General features: G+C 45.7%; 1 protein-coding gene across 1 annotated transcript in view; it reads left to right on the top strand.

Moving 5' to 3' along the window:
• The window catches only part of LOC128704201 (uncharacterized), a 262,888-nt gene that overhangs the window by 168,650 nt on the left and 68,096 nt on the right, over nt 1–26,142 (top strand). The window contains exons 2-4 of the mRNA XM_070099056.1: nt 3,389–3,996; nt 6,343–6,951; nt 12,003–15,556. Coding sequence (XP_069955157.1) covers nt 3,389–3,996; nt 6,343–6,951; nt 12,003–15,556 — 4,771 coding nt within the window. The remainder of the gene's footprint in view (nt 1–3,388; nt 3,997–6,342; nt 6,952–12,002; nt 15,557–26,142) is intronic.

Here is a 26,142-nt window from a genome sequence, read left to right on the forward strand (position 1 = left end):
AAATAGCAACGCTCTTCTTGCTGAATAAGGCAAGCTAAAATTTGTGTATGCAATAATTTCGGAAAAATCATTCTGAGCTTAACGCAAAAAAATATATTTTATTGTGTTTGTTTGTTATTAAATTATTGTAAACTTATCCAAAATATATTTAGTTTGATTAGTATAAAATTATTAATTTTTCATTAACATAAATGGAAAAAATATAACTTTAAACGTATAAGAGAAAATTTTAGAAAGGACTTAATTTTAAATGAGTTCTTGCTAATTGACCAGTTTTACCTATGCGGCACGACACACACACACACACACACACACACCGGACATCATAGCTCTCACAGAAACCAAGCTTACAGGTATGATAACAGATGCCATCTTTCCAACGGGATACCAGATCCTGAGGAAAGACAGAGGGAACAGGGGGGGGTGGAGGAGTGGCATTGCTGATCAAAAACCGATGGAATTTTGATGAGCTGGAGAGAGGAGATAGCGGAGAAGAAAGTGATTACATATCGGGAACGCTTCACTCTGGAGGTCCCAAGGTGGTAATAGCAGTGATGTATAACCCACCACAGAACAGCAGGAGGCCAAGGCAAGAGTACGACGAGAGCAATAGAGCGATGGTTGACACACTGGCTAGAGTGGCCAGAAGAGCTCATGCATGCAGGGCAAAGCTCCTGATCATGGGTGACTTTAACCACAAGGAGATCGATTGGGAGAACTTGGACCCGCATGGGGGCCAAGATACATGGAGGGCTAAGATGATGGAGGTGGTACTGGAAAACTTCATGTACCAACACGTAAGGGACATTACAAGAGAGAGAGGAGAGGAACCAGCAAGACTGAACTTAGTATTCACCTTGAGTAGTGCAGATATCGAGGACATCACATATGAAAGACCCCTTGGGGCCAGCGATCATGTGGTATTAAGCTTCGAATACACAGAGCTACAAGTGGAGGGAGAAGCAGGAAGGCCAGGACGAATGAAGCCAAACTACAATAACGGGGACTATATGGGAATGAGGAACTTCCTGAACGGAGTTCAGTGGGACAGAGAACTGGCAGGGAAGCCAGTTAATGAGATGATGGAATATGTAGCAACAATATGCAAGGAGGCTGAGGAGAGGTTTGTACCCAAGGGTAACAGGAATAATGAAAAAGCCAGGATGAGCCCATGGTTCACCCAAAGGTGCAGGGAGGCAAAAACCAAGTGTGCTAGGGAATGGAAGAAATATAGAAGGCAAAGGACCCAGGAGAATAAGGAGAGCAGTCGTAGAGCCAGAAACGAATATGCACAGATAAGAAGGGAGGCTCAACGACAATATGAAAACGACATAGCAACGAAAGCCAAATCTGACCCGAAACTGTTATACAGCCACATCAGGAGGAAAACAACAGTCAAGGACCAGGTAATCAGGCTAAGGAAGGAAGGAGGAGAGACAAGAAATGACCGTGAAGTATGTGAGGAACTCAACAAGAGATTCAAAGAAGTGTTCACAGAGGAGACAGAAGGGGCTCCGGAAAGACAGAGAGGTGGGGCACACCACCATGTGCTGGACACAGTGCACACAACCGAGGAAGAAGTGAAGAGGCTTCTGAGTGAGCTAGATACCTCAAAGGCAATGGGGCCAGATAACATCTCTCCATGGGTCCTGAGAGAGGGAGCAGAGGCGCTATGTGTACCCCTAACAACAATATTCAATACATCTATCGAAACAGGGAGATTGCCTGAGGCATGGAAGACAGCAAATGTAGTCCCAATCTTTAAAAAAGGAGACAGACATGAAGCACTAAACTACAGACCAGTGTCACTGACATGTATGCAAAATCATTGAGAAGATTATCAGGAGAAGAGTGGTGGAACACCTAGAAAGGAACGATCTCATCAACAGCAGCCAACATGATTTCAGGGACGGGAAATCCTGTGTCACAAACCTACTGGAGTTCTATGACATGGTGACAGCAGTAAGACAAGAGAGAGAGGGGTGGGTTGATTGCATATTCTTGGCCTGCAAGAAGGCGTTTGACACAGTTCCACACAAGAGATTAGTGCAAAAACTGGAGGACCAGGCAGGGATAACAGGGAAGGCACTACAATGGATCAGGGAATACTTGTAAGGAAGACAGCAGCGAGTCATGGTACGTGGCGAGGTGTCAGAGTGGGCACCTGTGACCAGCGGGGTCCCACAGGGGTCAGTCCTAGGACCAGTGCTGTTTCTGGTATTTGTGAACGACATGACGGAAGGAATAGACTGAGGTGTCCCTGTTTGCAGATGACGTGAAGTTGATGAGAAGAATTCACTCGATCGAAGACCAGGCAGAACTACAAAGGGATCTGGACAGGCTGCAGACCTGGTCCAGCAATTGGCTCCTGGAGTTCAATCCCACCAAGTGCAAAGCCATGAAGATTGGGGAAGGGCAAAGAAGACCGCAGACGAAGTACAGTCTAGGGGGCCAAAGACTACAAACCTCACTCAAGGAAAAAGATCTTAGGGTGAGTATAACACCAGGCACATCTCCTGAAGCGCACATCAACCAAATAGCGGTGCAGCATATGGGCGCCTAGCAAACCTCAGAACAGCATTCCGACACCTTAATAAGGAATCGTTCAGGACCCTGTACACCGTGTACGTTAGGCCCATATTGGAGTATGCGGCACCAGTTTGGAACCCACACCTAGCCAAGCACGTAAAGAAACTAGAGAAAGTGTAAAGGTTTGCAACAAGATTAGTCCCAGAGCTATGAGGTATGTCCTACGAGGAGAGGTTAAGGGAAATCAACCTGACGACACTGGAGGACAGGAGAGATAAGGGGGACATGATAACGACATACAAAATACTGAGAGGAATTGACATGGTGGACAAAGACAGGATGTTCCAGAGATTGGACACAGTAACAAGGGGACACAGTTGGAAGTTGAAGACAGATGAATCACAGGGGTGTTAGGAAGTATTTCTTCAGCCACAGAGTAGTCGGTAAGTGGAATAGTTTGGGAAGCGATGTAGTGGAGGCAGGAGCCATACATAGCTTTAAGCAGAGGTATAATAAAGCTCACGGTTCAGGGAGAGTGACCTAGTAGCGACCAGTGAAGAGGCGGGGCCAGGAGCTCGGACTCGATCCCTGCAACCTCAACTAGGTGAGTACACACACACACACACACACACACACACACACACACACACACACACACACACACACACACACACACACACACACACACACACACACACACACATATATATATATATATATATATATATATATATATATATATAACATTTTTATTATATGAAGAGCTAAACCCGTGTGGGTCATTCAGTGCCAGGTGTGGTGTGAGCACGAACCACCGTAGACTAATAGTAACCTGTTTTTCTTTTCTGTGTGCCCGCAGTATGATGCGTCGCAGGAGATCCTAGTGGAGCCGGAGCTGCGGCGTCTGTGCCCGCTGAGTAGCGGTCCAGAGTACCGCTGGCGGCTGTGGAACCAGCAGCAAGTAGAGTTGCACCTCGAGGACGCTGTTGAACTCCACTCTCCAACCCTCCTCATTTACCCGTTCTACGATCAGTCGTACGTCGCCTGGAATGATCAGTTTATGCAGCAGCAGCAACAGCAGCAGCACGTGCTTGAGAAACTGAAAGATCAAAATCCAAGGCACGATATTTATAAGCTTCTACAAGAACAAGAAGGTGGTTCGGACCTGTCGAAAGTGAGTCCAGAGTCGCCGAGAAAGGGTTCAATCCCGCTGGAAGCGAGTTTAAGCCCTACAGAAGTGACTTCGAACTCAGCAGATCTTCGCGCGGGCCAAGATCGCGGCCACACATCCTCGTTGGGTGACCCCAGGCGGGAACCCCTGCCGCCTGGGGTCCCGGAGAGTTTCCTGGGGCAACACAAGTCCTTGGAGGACGGAGAGTACATTGCTGAGCTCACCATCAAGGAGACAGACACTCTGGTCCAAGCTGCCTTCAATACTACCTTCAGTGTAGTGGCCATCCGTCTGAAGTGAGTACTCTCACTCCTGTCTGTGTTGCATCCTCTTATTCACAAGTGAGTACTTTCTCTCACTCACAAGTATGTCTCTCACTCACGAGCGCTGTCTCTCACTCACAAGTATGTCTCTCACTCACGAGCGCTGTCTCTCACTCACAAGTGAGTACTGTCTCTCTCTCAAAAGTGAGTACTCTCTCTCAAAAGTGAGTACTTTCTCTCACAAGTGAGTACTGTCTCGTAAGTGAGTATTGTGTCTCACAAGTGAGTATTGTCTCACAAGTGAGTACTGTCTCTCACTAGTACTGTCTCACTCGCAAGTGAGTATTGTGTCTCATAAGTGAGAACTGTCTCTAACGAGTACTCTCTCACTCACAAGTGAGTATTGTCTCATAAGTGAGAACTGTCTCACGAGTAGTCTCTCACTCGCACGTGAGTATTGTGTCCCACAAGTGAGTACTGTCTCTCACGAGTACTGTCTCACGAGTACTGTCTCTCACTCGCAAGTGGGTACCGTCACTCCATCCTGTATTTTCCTTCTCTCCTTAATTCCCTCTCCGTACCTCGTCTTCATTTCCTCTCATTGTCGCCTTCACTGTCACTCTCCCTCTTCATTCACTCCTCTCTCTCACTTCTTCCTCCTTATTTCTATCTTCCTCACACATTCCTCTTCCTTCTCTTTCATTATAAAATGAAGCGGGCTATGGTTGTTCACTACTTAAATACACACTGAAGTGGCCTGCAGTTCACTACACAGTGAAGCGGGCTATGGTTGTTGGCTAGTTACTAGTGATTCTTGTACTAGTAACCAATAACTGTCATTGGTCATATATGGTTGTTGGCTAGTTACTAGTGATTCTTGTACTAGTAACCAATAACTGTCATTGGTCATATATGGTTGTTGGCTAGTTACTAGTGATTCTTGTACTAGTAACCAATAACTGTCATTGGTCATATATGCAGCAAATATTTAATAATAAAAGTGAATATTATTCTATATGTTAGTTGATCAAGCCGTGATCCACCGGGAGGCCTATTCAAGGACTGGGCAGCGGGGATGTTGACCCCCGGGAACACTCTCCAGGTAGACCATACCCCCGGCCGGGATTGAACCCGCGGTCATAGTCTCAAAACTCCAGCCCGACGCGTTAGCCTACTTCGAGGCTTTTTTTTAGGGGGGGGAGATTGAAAATCTGGTCTACCAGGTTGTTGCTGGTAGTGACCCACATAGCTATCATAAATTGAAAAGCAGTATAGGTGAATTATTATTATAATCAAAAAGAAGCGCTAAGCCACAAGGACTATACAGCAATATAGGTGAAGATGTACTAAATTTGTAAGATCCCTTCAAGGAGAAGTGTCTTGATGCTGGAGAAGGGCTCTTGATCCAAGAATTGAACTTCCTCTACCCCTCCTTGATTCAAATTCCATTCATTACCTCCCATTCTCCCGTTTTGAGTAAGTATAGACGAGTCTCTCCGGGAAGTCCCTGGTGAAACTGGTGCATGCTGCTAGCACCAACAGCGTGACACACACACTTTCTCACACACATTACTTATGAACAACAGACCAAGTGTCTATCGACAGGTACTTTTGCCACCTGGTAACTAACTGTATATACAACGTACCTACTAACCTGGGGTCTACCTGGAGGGTACTCAACACAGGTATGTGTGTCTCAGAGTATATATGCTGAGAGTGTCCTAACACCTGTCTTAATGATACCTATTTTCTGGTGGTGACAAGGTTACTTGGACCCTTAAAGTTCCTAATGAAATATATGTTGGTAAAATTACCGATATGTTGGGTACAACTAATGTGGCATTTCATTGTGGCAACGTTTCGCTTAATTAAGCCCCCCACACAAGCGCTGTATAATCACAACGGGTTTAGCGCTCCCCATTATAATCCACTATTATGATAAGACATATATGCAACAGTTAGGTATCTTTATTTCGAAATGTTTCGCCTGCACATTAGTCTTCTTCAGTCGTGTACAGAAAAGTGAGCAGAAGCATTAAAGATGTAAAGACGATGTTATCAGTCCATCAGCCTTGAAGACTTAGTTTTGAGGTAGTCAGTCCCTCAGTCTGGAGAATATTTGCTCCATAGTCTGGAACAGTGTGAAGTTGAAGCAACAGTTTAGAGACTTGTATACTGTCAAGAGGCGAGGCGCAGCCTACTAGTAGAAGAATGTAATCATTGAGAGGTCAGGTCATCTATACTGCTTCTGCTCACTCTTCTGTACTCGACTGAAGAAGTCTACTCTGTAGACGAACGTTTCATCAATTAAGATACCAATTAACCTAACCTAGGGCGTCGTGACTACTGTTTTGTAATACAATGCATGTGTGCCCGCAGGGCCGTGTTCTTGGACGGGACGGAGCGAGAGTTAGAAGCTACCTCTAACATCACTCTGCGGGTGGAGGTGGCAGCGCCTACGCCCAACTACACTCTGAATTGGATGTGCCGACTGTCCGACAACCCTGACTACCCCTGCTTCTCCGAGCCGGATCCCTGGGCCTCCTTCCCTACCACCACCCACCACGCTGACGGCTTTTTCGTGCGTATCAAACACTTATTGGACATCCTCTCCCACGCTGAAGACGATCACGACGACGGACGAGATACTTCGTCAGTAGGAACTACTTCCACAATACAGGGTGTTTCCGACGTGGGCACAGAGACATTCTGGCGTTACAGAACATCGTCAGTATCGCCAGCAGACATAACTTTACCATCGGGAAAAGCATCAGCAGACACATCACACACTGCCTCGACCTCCAGGCTAACAGCTCCACCGAAGAGCTCTGGACTCCTCAGCTCGAATGTCAGGTACATCGAAACGATCAGCTTCCCGGCCTCCATGTTGCTGCCTGGCCACAAGTTCGTCTTCATCGCCTCGTGCCACCACGGCTCCATGACCACCTCTGCCCAGCAGATGATCGTTGTCGCCGCTCCCAGAGACAGGTGAGTCGCCACACTAGTTTACTACAGGTACATGAGAAATGGTATGGTGATACCGACAAGATGTGAGAAAAGACTCTTAAGTACAGTTCAGGACATTTAATTTATTAAAGGAAACGTTTTGCCACGAGTGGTTTCAGGACTGAAGAAGTCACTCGTGGCGAAACGTTTCCTTTAATAAATGTTCTGTACTATACATAAATGTCTTTTTCCACACTACAGGTAGGTTCTCCAGGACGAGTCCTGGCCCGGTTCTTCTCCATGTGGTAACACGGCACAAGTTGACTGCTTCTGCACACTAATTATCCCCCAAGGGAGGGCCCTTGATGCTGGTCAGAAGGGGCTCTTGACTTAAGAAATCTAACATGTGTTCCAATTCCTTGAAGCCAGCCCGAATGCCTTTCATTCTTACGGATTTAGTGCTTCCCCCTTAGATGTACTGCTACTACTACAACTAATATTAATAATGCTGCCTGTTGAGTGGTGGTATAAGTTGTGTGTTGGGTGAGAGGCAGGAAGAAGAGGGTAGGATGAGGCATGAGGCAGTATCAGAGTGTACATATACATCGACACCATGCCTAACCCTTCTAGGGTAGGGTAGGTGCCCGAGCCTTTAGCTCATAAGACTGTCATTCCTATTTGCCCCTTTGGGGCGGGGATGGCAGACCAGAGAGGCCTAGCTTGTGGCTAGGCCTGGGGACAGTTGGTCCCAAAGATGAGGAGGTACTTGTGCCTCCTCTCATGGGAGACTTAGGTCTCAGACACTCCCTAAAGAGGGAGCCAAGGCCGGGCCACCACTTGGAAAAGGCCCGGGCCAGGAGAATACCCGTGAATCTTTAATAATAATAATAATAATCAGAGTGTAATTACCCTGCTTATGCTAACCCGGTTAGCCGGACTTGAGTCCTGGAAATGGGAAGTACAATGCCTGCACTTTAAAGAAGGGATTTGGGATATTGGCAGTTTGAAGGGACTTCTAAACTGTCGTATCTGAGCGCCTCTGGAAAGACAGTGATTATGTATGAGTGAGGTGAAAGTGTTGAATGATGAAAATATTTTTCTTTTTGGGTTATCCTGCCTCGGTGGGAGACGACCGACGTGTTGAAAAAAAAAATTATGGTAATCATAAACAGTGAGCAAACGCGAGGACATGTTAGAAAATATTTCGGTCTTGGGACCGACAGTGATCAAGGTTCCAGGACCGACAAAATTTCTAATATGTCGTAGTGTTTGCTCAAGTATCTTTACCAGAGCGTCGGTATCTATTACCGAGGTTTATACCAGTCATAATACAGCACCGACAAGTAGACCTTTCGCCCACCAGTGGCTTCATCTCTCGCCTAGTTGAACTTGCGAGGTTTTGAACTTACAGGCTGTACGTTCTGCCTACTTCCATGTTAGCTGCTCTTATTACACTGTTAACTATTACTTATTACACTGTTAACTATTACTTATTACACTGTTAACTATTACTTATTACACTGTTAACTATTACTTATTACACTGTTAACTATTACTTATTACACTGTTAACTACTTATTACACTGTTAACTATTACTTATTACTCTGTTAAGTATTACTTGCTACACTGTTAACTATTACTTATTACTGTTAACTATTACTTATTACATTGTTAACTATTACTATTGTCATTTTTGTTTTCCTGGAAAGTTTCCGTGAGATAGCCTGAGAACGATTCTTCTGACAGGCTTCAAACTCAGTGTTGGTTTATCTCACTTCGAAGAAGGTTCATATTGGTGTTGGACTGTGTAGATACTTTTCCAATTTTATGTCAAAAGAACTGTGGAGTGGCAGGTGTGGCTGGACAGGTGTGGCTATAAGACAAGTCAAAGATTCACCTCATTCGCTGAGATATTGACTCAACTGGTTTTAATAAGGGCTTGCCTTGTATGGGCCAGTAGGCCTCCTGCAGTGTTCCTCCATTTTTATGTTCTTAAATACGCTTACGCAGGGAGGATTATCATGAGGGCGTGGGTGGAAGTGGGCGTGGTTAGGGTGTGGGCGGATGTGAGAGTAGATATGTGGGCGGGTGTAGATGTAGGCGAGTGAGAGGCAGTGTGGGTGAGCGAGTGTAGCCATCAGCGAGTGTATGGATGGGTGAGTGGCTGGTGTTTACAGGAAGCCACCTACTGCCGCCCACCGCCCATGAATACATCAAGGGCGGTACTCTTGACAGCGCCCACGAAGCAGCTTATTCAGTTGCTCGATTTCCTTCCTGCCCAGAACGCCAGACAGACGCGCTTCCTAATTATACTCGCCTAGATGTCGAACTCAGTAAAGTAGGTAATATTGGGGTCTCGCCATCTTAGTGGTGTTGCCTTCAATTGTTTTGCCATCACTCTGCTGCTACCTGCCTCTGGGGATTACACCGAGTGGCGAAACGTTTCCTCGAACAAATGTCCTGAACTGTACATGTCTTTTCCCACATCTTGTCAGTATCAGCATTTTGCAATGGAACTTGACATTCAAGTGTAACGATTGATGATTAAGACACGTGTGCAAGAGTTAGATATCTTTGTTCTTCAGTCAGATACAGAGGCAGCAGTTACCTGGAGGTTATTCCGGGGATCAAAGCCCCCGCGGCCCGGTCCATGACCAGGCCTCCCGGTGGCTCAGGGCCTGAGCAGCCAGGTTGTTACTGCTGGCCGCACGCAGTCCAACGTACGAACCACAGCTCGGCTGATCCGGCACTGACTTTAGGTATCTGTCCAGCTCTCTCTTGAAGGCAGCCAGGGGTTTATTGGTAATTCCCCTTATGCTTGGTGGGAGGCTGTTGAAAAGTCTTGGGCCCCGGACACTTATGTTATCTCTTAGTGTACCAGTGGCGCCCCTACTTTTAATTGGGGGTATTTTGCATAGCCTGCCCAGTCTTTTATTTTCGTAGGGAGTGATTTCTGTGTGCAGATTTGGGACCATTCCTTCCAGGATTTTCAAAGTGTAGATTATGATATATCTCCCTCTCCTGCGTTCCAACGAGTACAAGTCAAGTGCTTCCAAGCGTTCCCAGTAGTTAAGGTGCTTGACAGAACTTATACGTACACTCTCTAGATCTGCGATTTCACCTGCTTTGAATGGAGATGTTAATGTACAGCAGTATTCCAGCCTAGAGAGAACAAGTGATTTGAAAAGGATCATCATTGGCTTGGCATCTCTCGTTTTGAAAGTTCTCATTATCCATCATATCATTTTCTTTGCACGTGCGATCGTGGCACTGTTGTGATCCTTGAAAGTGAGATCCTCAGACATTACTACTCCCAGGTCCCTTACATTATTTTTCCGCTCTATTGTGTGGCCGGAGTCAGTAGTATACTCTGTTCTAGTTATTATCTCCTCCAGTTTTCCATAACGGAGTAGTTGGAATTTGTCCTCATTGAACATCATATTGTTTACCGTTGCCCACTGGAAAACTTTGTTTATATCTTCTTGGAAGTTGTAGTGAACTGAAGATGATAAATAGTATTTGAGGTGGTCAGTCCCTCAGTCTGGAGAAGAGTTCAGCTCCATGGTCTGGAACGATATCGTTCCAGACCATGGAGCTGAACTCTTCTCCAGACTGAGGGACTAATTGCATCATCTTCAGTTCACTACTACACCTGCTGCCTCTGTATTTGACTGAAGAAGTCTACTGTGTAGGCGAAACGTTTCAACAATAAAGATACCCAACTGCTGCACATGTGTCTTAATCATCAACTTGTCGGTGTTTTATGTCATTTTCAAGGTAAATAACGGTTAAATAACGTAAATCGAGAAATTTACCGTAGAACTTATTGAATTTTCCTATTTCGACGAATTTTCTTGTTTTTCAACTGTGAAAGCCGGAAAGGTGATTTTCACACGCGAGTTAGAAGTCACTCTGGCAGTGTGACTCCGCCAGTGTGACTCCGCCAGTGTGATTCCGCTTGTGTTCATTTATCTGTTACATTTGTAAGAGAAGAACCTGTCTTGCTTTAATAGTTAAGGAAGAGAGTCGCTGTGTATGTGCATGTGTCTCTCTAAATACTTGGATGGTATTCCGGGGGTCAGCGCCCCCGCGGCCCGGTCCATGACCAGGCCTGGTTGTTACTAACTACGACACATGTGCAACAGTTAGGTATCTTTATTCCGAAATGTCTCGCCTACACAGTAATAATACTGTCTTTATTTTTACAAGTACTGTACATGTACAAGGTATAAAGACCTACCTGACATCAATGACACTACTACATAAAAAGGCCCTTGTTATGCAGAGCATTTCGGGCAAATTAAGTCAATTTTGTCCCAGGATGCGACCCACACCAGTCGACTAACACCCAGGTACCCATTTTCCTGATAGGTGAACAGGGACAGCAGGTGTCTTAAGGAAATACACCCTGATGTTTCCATCCGTACCGGTGATCGACCCCCGGACCTCAGTGTTTGCTTGTCACACGAGAGGCCTGAAGGCATGAAGTCTGGTGTTTGCTTGTCACGTGTATGTTTGACAATGTGTTTTATTATGGTAGGAGTGTAACCAGTCTTATCTAGGTTAAGATGAACGTCAGTTTTTGGTAAACACGTGTCAGTTTCCCCTTCTGTTGTTCCTCTGTCTGCCTGCATGTATCCTGCATGTCTGCCTGCATGTCTGCCTGCATGTATCCTGCATGTCTGCCTGCATGTATCCTACATGTCTATCTGCATGTCTACCTGCATGTTAAAAGTGGATGATTGTGAACTAAAATAAATTTGTATTGATTTTTATATTTATTAACCCTCTAGTGTCAGGAATTGTAGTGACTACGTTTGTTGTAGCGACTCTACGTTAGCTGTGGTGACTACAGGTGTTGTAGTGACAGTGTGAATGACTGTTGTAGCGGCAACAGTTGTAGTGAATGTGTATGACTTTTGTAGTGACCGTGTATGGGTGTTACAGTGACTGCACGGGTGCTGTATTGACTGAACACATGTGTTGTATGGAATATGCAGATTTTTTTTAATATACATGTACTTGTGTTTTAGGGGTGACTCTGTTATGCGTGGAGGTGATACTAAAGCAATCTTTTTCTTGTCTCTTACAGCGTGGGGATCAGCAGTCATCTGGGGTCACAGTTTCCCTTCGGCGCCGCCCGGAGGCTTGTCTTTGAGAGCGAGTGCATGTCTTGCTCGCCAGAGGAGCTGGCATCCCTGCAGTACTCCTGGGAGCTCAAGCTTCTACGGGAGGGTGGGGTGAATGATGCCACCGTCAGCAGCGACGCTTCCAGCAAAAACTCCAGGGAACTGGCACTGTTGGGGGCCCTTCGTCAGGGGCACACCGAGCTGGGGTTTCTCCCGCGGCCACGGGATTACCTAAGGGTGTACAACGTGACGGTGATGAGGGAGTCTGTGAATGACTCCGTTGAGAGGGTAGAGAGTGTGTCGCCTTACCTCAGTAGCAGAGACCTGCAGAAGTTGCCGGGACCCGTCACGCAGGAGATGCTAGAGGAGGCGCAAAAGATAGAGCGACGGTGGCAAGATGCGCTTCACTTCAGCTACAGGAAGAAGACGAGCCACACCGGAAGACGCTCTGACGGCCGACAAAAACGAAGTGTCCGTCAAGACGCATCTACGACACCATCGGCTAGCAGAGAGAACACCCCACCGCTCTCTCAACCTAGCGTGAAGATGATGGGTAGCGGAAATCGTCACGAGCGGGAAGACGTCAGTGGGCGGACAGAGATCGTCGAGAATTGGGGCGGAGACGGGCGTGCATTAGGGCTAGCTCGCCTCACTAGCGACGCCTACCAAGAGGCACGAGCCATGACCCTAAAAAAAGGCGGGTCTCACGAAGTCGACTCGCTGGAACCCTCGTCTGTAACCTCCGCCAAGCATCGTCACCCGTTACGCCACTCCTCTGTCACTGATGCTTTATTAGGTCAGTTCAGCAGGCGGGAGAGCGACGAACACAGAGTGAAGCTAGACGTTATGGAGTACGTTGCTGGAGGCAGGACTAACACAGGTACTGTTCCAGACTCACACTACAACACCAGAGATCCACCACTGAAAGAGAGCGCCAGAGATTCACCACTGGAAGAGAGCACCAGAGATCCACCACTGGAAGAGAGCACCAGAAATCCACCACTGGAAGAGAGCACCAGAGATCCACTACTTAAAGAGAGCACCAGAGGTACCCTGCTACAGGTGGACGCAGATGCAACGCTGACACAGCTACGCTTTCGTGCAAAAATGGTGAACTCTGGAAATAGCGTCAAAAAAATTGAATTGCAAGAAATCTTTTCGGGGAATCATAAGGTGGACGACGATGACACGAGGTGGGAGTACACAGGCGAGGATGAACCTGCCAGATCTCTGGGTAATGGGCAGGAGGAGGAGAAGCAGGGGCAGGGACAGGAGGAGGAGGAGGAGGAGAAGCAGGAGCAGGGGCAGGAGGAGGACATTGAGATGGCGGGGAAAGTTTTACGAGATTTCGCGCAGCTTAATTTGGACGGTGTAATTCCTGTCACGAACAGCAGAAACGATTTTGAAAGTAAGGTGCACAGAGACGAGGTAAAAGATGCAAGGATTGTGAGAGGTTATGATAGAGTGAAGCTACAGCAGACAAAGGAGGGAGATGGAGGAGGAGGGCGTGACCACCAGCTCAGCGGAAACAAGAGAGGAAAAAAACGGAGACAAGTGGATGTGTTAGGAGGCAGCAGAAGGGAGGCTGGAGTAGTGGCTGGAGTTATGTCAGAGGCTACGCTGGTGAAAGTTAGCCTTGCTGACACATCAACCAACTCGCAGCGAACACAGCGAAGAGCTTTATTAACTGACAACACTCTTCCGGAGAATTTACGCAGATCGGGAGTCAAGGAGGTCAGAGTGGAGGTGGGGGAGACGCCTCACCCCCGCGTCGCCCCCGCCGTCACCGCTGACTTCCTACATTATTCCAACGTTGGGAAACCAACGGGGGAGACGTCCGGGGTGGGAGTAGCGGAAGCCGCCCCGGGGAAGGCGGTCACGCCCCTGAACCCGTTGATCCCGCCCACTCCACGGCGTGCACACGCAAGAACGCGGCGCCTACCCAGAGGTGAGGCAGCGGAACGCGCGGGGCAGACGACCTCAGACGCTGCGACAGGTGCGTCTCCGCCTACCTCGCCAACACTGCCTCCAGCACCACCGCTGTTACCATCACCAGCACCACCACTGTTACCATCACCAGTCTCCGCAGACGCCTCTTCCTTCAAAGCTCCATCATTGCAAGTGGTTAAGGAGGGAGGACGATTTTCCTCTGTCATTGATGATCATTCAGGTAGAGAGGACGAGTGGTCAGACTTGTCATCACCTCGCCTGTTACTCCGTGAGATGGAGGAGGAAAAAGAACAGGAGGAAGATACAGATGAAGAGGAGAGAGATGAGGAAAAGGAGGAGAGTAAAGATAGGAGAAAGCTTGAAAAAATAATGCCAAAGTCAGAAGAGAAAACATTGCTGAAGATGAAATTAAATCCGGAAACTTTACTGAGAAATGATCGCGAGAGAAAAGACAAAGGAATAATAGAAAAGTCCAGACTAGAGGTGACACAGAATAAAAAGAAACTGGAAGGAATAGACAAAGCGGCACAAACAGACAACATGGCCGGGGTCACGACCTTAAACCACGGCAGGGAGGAGACAAGGTACACACACACTGACTTGACCTCTAGAACCAGTGTACAAGGTGGCAAGAAGCAACGCACCAACACAAAGGTAGAGAGGAATGATACTGGTGGTGAGGGAGAGAAAGATGATACTGGCAGTGAAGGAGACAAGGATGATTCTAGTGAGGGAGAGAGGAATGATACAGGTGATGAGAAAGACGAGGATGATACAGGTGGTGAGGGAGAGAGGACTGATACTAGTGGTGAGGGAGAGGAGGAGGATGATGAGGTGGAGGCGGTGCAGGTTTCACACCAGTCCGTCCATCAGCAAGATGACTCTGCACACTTGCCAGTCAGAGACGCACAGCCGAATCTTGCACCAGATGGGGGAGCACCCATTAGACACTCAGATCAATTCGTACCAAGAAGAGGCTCAGGGCCAGGTGGAGCTCAGAGGAAGACGTCGACGCGCAGGCCCAAGAACTCTAAAGTTTACCCCACTGCGTCGCCTTCTGGAGTTTTCGACTATCAGCAATACAAGAAACTCGGCCGCCGTAAAATCTCCCCATCCTTGAGTTCCGAGTCTGGCCGAAGTATTGGAAATACAGCGAGGAGAGCTGGCCGTAATGGGGGTGATCGCGTAAGGGCAGCTTCCTCAGGTGCACACTACTCCAGAAGTGGTGATGGAATGGCTGCCAATCACACAACGCAAGATGGAATGGGAGGACCTCGTCATATATCAGAGAGGGCGAGAGGAAAGTCGCAGTTCGAGCCATCAGAACGCTTGCCTACCAGGAGGGAAGACGAATTAAGGCAGCTTGTAAGAGGTAAAGGCGCAGACAGCACATTGTGGCTACAAGAACGAGAACATCGTCAGCAGAAGAAGGTTACAGAGGTTGATAGGATGCCATCTCCCTACTTCGCCAGCACCCCAAGACGCCGTCCACCACTCTCAATGATCACAGAAGGACAGCGTGAACCAATCAGAGGCTCTGGCTACCAGACGGAGCTCAAGAACTATGGTAAGTACTATGCTCGAATTTTTTGTTTTTTGAATTACGATTACTCTTCACCCTTCCACTACCATCCACTCCACCCCTTCCACTGCCATCCACTCCACCCCTTTCACTACCATCCACTCTACCCCTTCCACTACCATCCACTCCACCCCTTTCACTACCATCCACTCTACCCCTTCCACTACCATCCACTCCACCCCTTCCACTGCCATCCACTCCACCCCTTCCACTGCCATCCACTCCACCCCTTCCACTACCATCCACTCCACCCCTTCCACTACCATCCACTCCACCCCTTCCACTACCATCCACTCCACCCCTTCCACTACCATCCACTCCACCCCTTCCACTACCATCCACTCCACCCCTTCCACTACCATCCACTCCACCCCTTCCACTACCATCCACTCCACCCCTTTCACTACCATCCACTCTACCCCTTCCACTACCATCCACTCCACCCCTTCCACTACCATCCACTCTACCCCTTCCTCTACCCCGCCCCTTGTATTCCACCCATGTAGACGAACTTCTCTCTCATACCGCAAATACTTAACTCACAGTCGTAATATAACAGTCTTTCTGTACATTTTAATACTATCAAGTCTCCACTTATCTGCATGATTAAAATGTAATTATATAATATAAATATATTATATTGAGACTCTGATCGCGGGTTCTATCCCCACCCGTGGTATGTTTTTTTTCACTCTTGAGCAGTGAAACGTTCCATAAATATACACTCAACGCTGCACACCCTCATTCAGCACTCAGACCGTCACTACACCTTGCACTCAGACCTTCACTACACCTTGCACTCAGACCTTCACTACACCTTGCACTCAGACCTTCACTACACCTTGCACTCAGACCTTCACTACACCTTGCACTCAGACCTTGGGTCTTCATCAAAGGAAAGCAGAGAAGCAGACACAAGGGCAATCTTCAGATTTAAGATGTGACTCATTTGGGTCTGCAGCTTCAACAATTTCTCTTCTCCCTCTCCTCTCCTCTCCCTCCCTCCCTCCCTCCATCTTTGTCTCTCCCTCTCTCCTCTCTCCTTCCAACCTTGTCTCTCCCTCTCTCTCCCCCTCCTCCCTTTCGTCTCTGCTGCCTTTTTTTTCTGGCGTGTCTTTCAACCTCATCCTCTCCCTCTGTTCTATCCTCTCTCTCTCTCTCTCTCTCTCTCTCTCTCTCTCTCTCTCTCTCTCTCTCTCTCTCTCTCTCTCTCTCTCTCTCTCTCTCTCTCTCTCTCTCCCCTCCCCCCTCCCCCCTCCCTCCCTCCCTTTTCACAGTCCCTCTGCACCCTCTTCCTTCCCTCTCCCTCCCTCTCTCTTCTCCTTCCCTCCTCCTTCCCTTCCCTCTCCCTCCCTCCCTCCCTCTTCTCCTTCCCGACAAGGAGATGGCTGAAAATATTGATTACCTGGAGCGTGTCACAAGACGAGGTGTGGTAGTCATCGTCCAAGACACACGAACTGGCTCTCTCCCTCTCTCTCTCTCTCTCTCTCTGTCTCCTCTCTCTCTCCTCTCTCTCTCTACTCTCTCTCTCTCTCTCTCTCTCATCGTTTTTCCTGGAGACTTTAAATTCTCATATCCCTCCTGTTTCCTCATTTGTCCTTTGTTCCTCATTCTCCCTTCCATTGCTCGGACACACTTATCTTTCCTTTCCTCAACTCTCCTCATTTTCCCTTTTCCCTCCCTTTATTCTCGTTATTCTCTCGTTTCTATGTACCATTTATCTTATTTATCTCACGTTCTCCCGTCTTATCCCTATTTCTCCGACACATCACAACAAAGTTTGAGTTGGTTACAGGAAGCTCGAGTGGAATCTTTTATATCTAAAATTGTCTACAATATAATCTAAATTTTTTAATGCGTATTCAGTGAATACACATCACCTATCATACCTATTCCTAAAACTGTGTAAGAAGATCGCCCCCATCTTGTTCCTCATCCTTATATCAGATATAGATATGTAATCCACAGCACCGTGTCATCCTTTGCAGACGATACTAGGATCTGCATCAGACTGCCATCTATTGAGGACACGGTTAACCTTCAAGAATATATAAAACAAGTTTTCCAGTGGGCAACGGTAAACAATATGATGTTCAATGAGGACAAATTCCAACTACTCCGTTATGGAAAACTGGAGGGGATAATAACTAGAACAGAGTATACTACAAGCTCTGATCATACAATAAAGCGAAAAAATAATGTGAGGGACCTGGGAGTAGTAATGTCTGAGGATCTCACTTTCAAGGATCACAACAGTGCCACGATCACAGTGGATAATGAGAACGTTCAAAACAAAAGCTGCCAAGCCAGTGTTGATCCTTTTCAAATCACTTGTTCTCTCTAGGCTGGAATACTGCTGTACATTAACATCTCAGTTCAAAGCAGATGAAATTGCAGATCTACAGAGTGTACAGAGAACCTTCACTGCACATATAAGTTCCATCAAACACCTTAACTACTGGGAACGCTTGGAAGCACTTGGAACGCAGGAGAGAGAGATACATCATAATCTACACTTGGAAATTCCTAGAAGGAATAGTCCCGAATCTGCACACGAAAGTAAAAGACTGGGCAGGCAGTGCAAAATACCCCAATGAAAAGTAGGGGCACCATTGGTACACTAAGAGATAACATAAGTGTCCGGGGCCCAAGACTGTTCAACAGCCTCCCACCAAGCATAAGGGGAATTACCAATAGACCCCTGGCTGCCTTCAAGAGGGAGCTGGACAGATACTTAAAGTCGGTGCCGGATCAGCTGAGCTGTGGTTCGTACGTTGGACTACGTGCGGCCAGCAGTAACAGCTTAGTTGATCAGGCCCTGATCCACCGGGAGGGCTGGTCGTGGACCGGGCCGTGGGGGCGTTGATCCCCGGAATAACCTCCAGGTAGACTCCTGCACCTCCACAAGCAGCTTATGGTACTTCCTGCTGCCCTATGACTGGAAATGTAGACTTTGCGAAGAACGGATTTATAAGAGATAACAGCAGAGGATAAGAGAACTGAGATAAGAGTTGTCAAGTAGCATCCATTATACAAAATTGCGAATGAGAGATGAAAGATGGATAACCACACGGGGAGTTGAATAGTTACTCTCGTCCCAGTTGTTAAATAGAGCTAAGAAAATGGGGAAAGTTGATAAGACACATGTGCAACACTTGAGTATCTTTATTGTGGAAACGTATCGCCACACAGTGGCTTCATCAGTCCAGTGCAAAGAAGGTGAAGATCAGAAGGAATTGGAGGTAATCAGTCCCTCAGCCTGGAGTCGATGTAATCAGTCCATCAATCTTGAAAGTTGTAAAGCTATAAGGATACATAAATTAAGCAAGATCCTACAGAGGAGAATATTGTGAAAATGATCTTTTATATAAACATTGCAGAGAGAGAGAGAGAGAGAGAGAGAGCGAGAGCTACGTATGTTGCTAGCTTCCATCTACGTTCCTACTTCACGTATTTCACCGTTTTTTTCCTGACTCTTTATTCCTGTGGTGTATCGTAATTATGTCTACTTACATCGTCTTTTCTTTTAGTGTCAAGTTTAGTTCTTCGTCACTATATAGCACAAACCCTCCGGTTTGGCCCTAGTCTGGCTGCAAACCTATAGGTTTTTTTTTCGGTCTATGAGCGTGAGAAATGGGCTGTGAGAGTGTTGGATATTCTAGGATGGGGATTTATAGGTTTACACACCTGATGCATTTGTTACTGAGGTTCTTGAAGGCTCTTCTGTGATTGGCGAACCATTGATATTATACGGTTTATTTGCTCTCCAGCAATATATACGATAGAGTCGGAAACAGGCGATATTAACAATTCAGAACAAGCCACATGGGGATGGAAATCTTTAGCTCTAGATCTTTCGCATTCTCGTGCATCGTCAGGAGCTATGTACGCTTGCAAGACAGCAACAGATATGAGTGAAAGTTCTCTGAGGCAAGACAGAAGGTATCAGTGACGGCCCACGACGCATGAGAGTGCGAAATATGAAATATCTAGCGCTAAAGATCTCTATCCCCATGTGGCTTGTTCTGCATGCAACCTTTATGGAACAACACACACTGCACATCCTAAACCAGTACGGTTTTAGCACTGGAAGATTATGATTGTCACAACTGCTATACCGCTATGACAAAATTATGAAGGCGTTGGAAGAAAACCAAAATATAGAAATATCACAGATTTTTCAGTGGCGTTTAACAAATGTGATTGTGGGATAATTGTACACAAAATGAGGGTCATAGGCAATACAGGGAAGGTAGGCGGATAGATTTTTCAAGTTTCTAACATACACAACACAGAGTACTAGTAGGATTAAACAGGTCGAAATCCAGCATCATCGAGGTAGAAAGCTCAGTTCCCTAAGGCACTGTCCTGGCACCTGTGCTGTTTCTCATCCTCATAGCAGACAGATAAAAACACCTTTCACAGTTTTGTATCATCATTTGCCCTTGACGCTAAAATAAGCATGACAGTCACTTTGGTAGAAGACACTGAAAAATTGCAGGAAGATATAAGCAGGGGTGTCCAGTGGACAGTGAAGAACAACATGACGTTCAGTGGTGATAAGTTCCAACTGCTTAGGTATGGAAAGAATGAAGAATTCTCAAGGGACACTGAATACAAAACTTAAGAGGATCAAAAAAATACGAAAGGAACTCATGAAGGACTTGGGAATAATTATCTGACGTTTCTTTCAAAGAACACAGTAAGGCAAATGTCACGACAATTAGGAAGATGACGGGGTGGATAATGAGAACTTCTAAAACAAAGGTAATAGTGCCAATGGAGACACTTTACAAATGTTCTCTCGTTTAGAATATTGTTCAGTGTTGAGGGCTCCATTCAGGCCAGGAGAGATATCGAGGATGGAACAGATACGGAGATCGTTTATGGCCTGCGTAGACCCAGTAAAGCATTTAAAGTATACTAGGAAAGCAATAAAGTCGTAAATATGTACTCACTGGAGCGGAGGAGAGATATATTTGATAATATATACCTGGAAAGTACTTGAGGGTGTTCCAAATCTGCACACTTCCATAAAATACTGGAGTAAAAGATATGGTAGGAAATGCAAAATAAACCCAGAGAAACGCCGAGGTGCGGTGGGCACAATAAAGGAACACTGTATCAACATTCGTGGCCCCAGATTGTTCAACATCTTACCAGAAGATATCGGAAGCACTGCTGGAACAAGTGTAGAAGTGAAGTCTTCAAGAGGAAACTGGACAAGTATCTTCAGGTGCCAGATAACCAGGTTATGATGGATATGTGGCTTAGCAGGCCACCAGCAGTAACAGCTACGAGTTTGATCCCCTACCTAGCCGCAGTGTATTATTGCTTAAATACCACTTGTTCGTAGTTGTCCCAGTGGGATCAGAGACCTTGGGATCATGGGGAACAAACGCCACACGTTTCCTTAAAGAACTGGGTTCCAGACTCATCGACACCACCAGGGACCCGAGGGCAGCCACTTTCATGTTCCAGCGCCTCAGCGTGACCATCCTGAGGGGAAATTTCTTCCTACATACTGGGCTCGCGTCCGGCTTCAGAAGAGCTGCAGGAGATTCATAATTTTTGATATATTGTACCAGTGTATTCATGTTTGTGTTTTTTTTTTGTTAATGTATTGTCTATAAATAAAGTTCATATAAAATATAGAATATAGGGTATGGTAGGAGAAAATATTTAAACAGCTCCGGGGAGAACCTTGAGTTTTCCCTGAAGTACGTTTATTCTCCTCTCTGAGGATGAGGGTCCCCAGGCCACTGTGACTAGCCGAAGATTAGAACCCATGAAGTTTTGGCCCACCTCATGGTGAGCGAAAATCACACATGACGCTCTAACCCACGGGACCACGCAATCCTACAAGAATGATGCACCCAGCAGAGCTAGGTGTTTTACCGTCATCCGAGGGCATACGGTGGTGTGAGTGCCTTTCAGCTAATTTCATTCTGCTCCCCGTTTGGTGTACTAACCTCACGAGCAGTAATTGTAACCACGAACTAGTGATATTAATCAATAACACTGCGACTAGCCGAGGATTCGAACCCATGTCGTTTTCGCCGACCTTATGGTGGGCCAAAACGACATGGGTTCGAATCCTCGTGTGTGTGTGTCGTGGAGAATAAGTAAAACTGGCCATTAAGCAAGAATCGTTTAAAATTAAGTCCTTTCTAAAATTTTCTCTTATACATTTAAAGATATATTTTTTAATTTATGTTAATGTAAAAATTAATAATTTTGTATCAAAAGAACCTTAGAAAACTTACTTAACCTTATTATAATAAACGCAGTTTAATTTAGCTTAATCCAACTAAATATATTTTAGATAAGTTTACAATAATTTAATAATAAACACAATGAAATGTGTTTTTTTCGTTAGGTTTGTGTATGCAAAATTATTGCATACACAAATTTTCGCTTGCCTTATTCGGCAAGAAGAGCGTTGCTATTTAAACCAAAATCACAAGTTTTACTTATTCGGCACGAGAGAGACGCGCGCGCGCGCGCACACACACACACACACACACACACACACACACACACACACACACACACACACACACACACACTATATCTACCCTCCTTTCTCTCTCCTCGTTTCTCCCCCTGTCATTTGTCCTCAGTCCACTTCTTTATACTTCCCCCTCTCCTCTGCACAATACTACTGCTGGTTATCACATTATACCTGGTATATCCTGGATATACGACTATATTATACCTAATCAAGGGAACAGGAGCGTCGTCTCCCTGGAACATAATTAATGGCTGGTATAAGAATGAGATTTATACGCTATTTAAAAGTCCACAGAAAGTGTCATATTTTGCGGTTCTTTATATGTGTGTGTACTCACCTAATTATGGTTGCAGGGGTCGAGACTCAGCTCCTGGCCTCGCCTCTTCACTGAGTGCTACTAGGTCCTCTCTCTCCCTGCTCCATGAGCTTTATCATACCTCATCTTAGAGCTATGTATGGTTCCTGCCTCTACCACCTCATTTGCTAGGCTATTCCACTTCCTAACTACTCTATGACTGAAGAAATACTTCCTAACATCCCGTTGATTCATCTGGGTCTTCAACTTCCCATTGTGACCCCTTGTTTCTGTGTCCCATCTCTGGAACATCCTGTCTCTGTCCACCTTGTTTATTCCACGCAGTATTTTGTATGTCGTTATCATGTCTGCCCTAACCCTCCTGTCCTCCTGTGTGTATGTGTGTGTGTGTGTGCGCGCGCGCACGCACAACTAATATTTCCTCACTCCAAAATAGCCTCACAAATTTCATGGACATGTTAACACACGTGTGGGGGTGGGGGGGGGTGGAATCAGTACTGCATGGGGTTGGAGTTATTACTGTAGGGGGGTTGGTGTTTTATTGCTGGAGAGGGGCTGAAGTTATCACTGTAGGGGGAGGAAGTTATTACTGTAGGGGGATAAAGCTATTACTGTAGGGGGTCTGGAGTCATTACTGTAGGGGGCTGGAGTTATTACTGTAGGGAGTCTGAAGTTATTAGTGTAAGGGGGCCGTATCATGTACTACTTTATAAAGAAGGAAGTGCCAGGATGAGTGTTCATGTCAGCTACATGATCTGTGTGACCTTCAGAGGTAATGGCCGGGTTGTCGACGGTCTCCGTCCTGCCTGCACTCCTCAACATTGATTCGTATTTGTCTGTTTAATATTTCGCTCATTTCTTTTTCCATCGTTGGTGTATGAACCTCCTGTGATTAATGGTCCAGTTCTAGAGGGAGTTGTTAACTTGGATTTGGACAAATGTGAAGAAAAATTTGGGGTTTCTTGCAGTATCCTGGACAGGTGTTCGTATTGTCCTTTTTCGTGTCTTCCGTCTGGTATGAAAAAGCTGGTTGTGTTTTCCTGTCCTACTCCACAAAGGCAATTAGTTTCGATCCCTTTTGAATCAAACCTAATTGTCCCATTCTCCAGGCGCGCTCTGGCCCGTAGTGGTTAATATTTCGTCTGATATGACCCCTAGTTTACCTGGAGTTTACCTGGGGAGGGTTTCGGGGGTCGATGCCTCCGCGGCTCTGTCTGAGACCAGGCCTTATGGTGGATCAGGGTCTGATTAACCAGGTTGTTACTGCTGGCCGCCCGCAAACTGATGTACGAACCACGGCCCGGTTGCTCAGGTTAATATTTCGTCTGATATGAACCCCTAGTGGTTAATATTTCGTCTGGTATGACAGTTGAAGTTTTTGTTATATATCTGTAATCTCTTAGCTAAGATTATCTTCCCCTCCTGCTTATGATTGTAATAATTTCCTTCACTGTCACATATTCCCCTTTCTTTTTAAGCATTTCGATAACCCATTTTATTCCGTACATTATTTTACACTATTTGATCTACTCTTGGGTTTTCTGAATTGTAACGTGTTTAATACAGACTTGTATGATTCTGTATTAACATTTCCAAGTACTGGTGAGGGAGGAAATAGGATAAGTGTCTACACTTATCCAATGTATCTTTCTCGTAGTTCTCGTACAGTAAATGAAAATCTGACTGCCTCTTACATGTCAGAGGAGAGCTAATGGCATACTGGAAGCAGGAGGTGGAGAGGAGGGGGTATGTTACTGCTTGGAAGGAGAGTCACCTTCTATTAATATGTAAGACAACTGTCCTGATGTTGTTTCTCTTCTTTGTCTCTTCTCACCACTAACACCTTGTTCTGGCTCACTGGTTCTTTGTCTCGCTAAAAAGCTGTCCAGTGAGGTTTGTTTCAGGCTCCATTTTAACACTCTTCTAAATTGAGACATTACACTGTCATGTTAGAGAGACGGATGGCCACTGCTTTGTCTGGATGGTATTTTTTCAGTAAACTCTTGCACACATTTCCTTGACAAGTGCAATGGGCACATCATCCTTTTCCTCCTCTCCTTCTGAAGACAGCTCCTCCGCTGCAATCTATTGCTGCTCCTTCTGAAGGTCTACAAGTTCTTCTGTGGTGAGTTCAGTTTTGTGCTCCTCCACCAGGGACACAGTATCCTCTACCGGCTTATGCTCATCTTCTAAGCCTTCAAAATCCCTGGCTACCACAAAGTCAGTCCACAATTTCTTCCATGCTGACTCTATGGTCCTGGAAGACGCATTCCCCCAGGCTTTGTCTATAAGCCTCAAGCAGGTGAGGATATTGAAATGGTCCTTCCAGAACTCCCTGAGGGTTAAATTTGTTTCTGAAGTAATTTCAAAGCACCTTTCAAAAAGTTCTTTGCTATAGAGTTTCTTGAAGTTAGAAATGACCACAGTTATAAAACTGGACTCCTCCAGCAACTCACTTTCCAAGCTTGGAGGGTGAGCAGGAGCATTATCCATAAGTAAAAGGGCCCTGAGTGGCAGTTTTTTAATGAGGTAGTTTTTGACAGGAGTAAAGACCTCATGAACTCAATAAAAATTTATCTTGTTATCGAAGCTTTCATGTTGGCCCTCCACATTACAGCCAATTTGTTTTTCATAACATTGTTCTTAAAAACTCGTGGATTTTCCAAATGAAAAACACATTACCACACAGTAACAGAGTGGGCCTGTCTTTCATTGGCTTGTGTCCTGGCATTCAATTTTCCTCTTTGGTTATATAGGTCCTCCTGGGCATTTTCTTCCAGAAGAGACCTGTCTCATCACACTTGTTCGGGGACAAACCCCTCAGCCTCTACATACTCTTGGAATTCAGTAACATACTTTTCAACAGCCACTTTGCCAGCACTAGCAGCCTACCCATGCCTAGCCACACTATGAATGCCACTTCTTTTCTTAAAATTATCAAACCAACACCTGTTAGCCTTGAAGGATTGAGTTTCAGCACTTGTTCCAGTTTTTTTCAGGTCATTATGCAACTGCCTCGCATTTTTCACAAATAATACACTCTGAAACACTATCATCGTGTAACTTTTTTCGTTTATCAAAATCAATAAGAGTTGTTCAACATAAAAAATTTGTGGCCTTTGCTTTGATATCACTTTCACAACTTTTGCGAGGTCAGCTGCTTAATTTTTTCCCTTTGGTCCAGTATCATGCTAATGGTAGACTCTGATTTACCGAAAAGTTTTGCTATATCAACCACGCAGAGCCTGTCTTCTTTATACTTTCTAATAACTTCTTAAACTCAGCAGTGCTATTACAACTTTTCTTTTCGCTTTCATCTCTTTATCCTTCTTTGGACCCATGATGGCTTATCTCTCAATGAAAAAAAATGTACAAAAACTGCAAAATAACAAAAACAAAAACAACAAATCACAAGATGGACAACAAAAGCTTAAGCATTTTGTGAGTTTGTGACCTGAGCCGTTCGCGTTGTTGGTCGACAACCAAGAGAACATACGAAAACCAGGACATTATTTCTCGAATTCCTCGTTTGAAAATCAATTTGACATGGTAATGCCGTCGTCAACTGAAGTTCCACTAAAATTTGTAACTGAAAAATGTACTGCAAAGTATATAAATAAATTTCGTGATAGTCTAAATTAAACAGTTTTGTGAACACTGTAAATTAAGTTGCTTTGATTTTTTTAATAAAACTGAAGCAATTTTTAATGTAAATAATGTAATTCTTTATTGCTATTGAGG

Source organism: Cherax quadricarinatus, chromosome 66 (assembly GCF_038502225.1).
Source record: "Cherax quadricarinatus isolate ZL_2023a chromosome 66, ASM3850222v1, whole genome shotgun sequence".
Lineage (NCBI taxonomy): Eukaryota > Metazoa > Arthropoda > Malacostraca > Decapoda > Parastacidae > Cherax > Cherax quadricarinatus.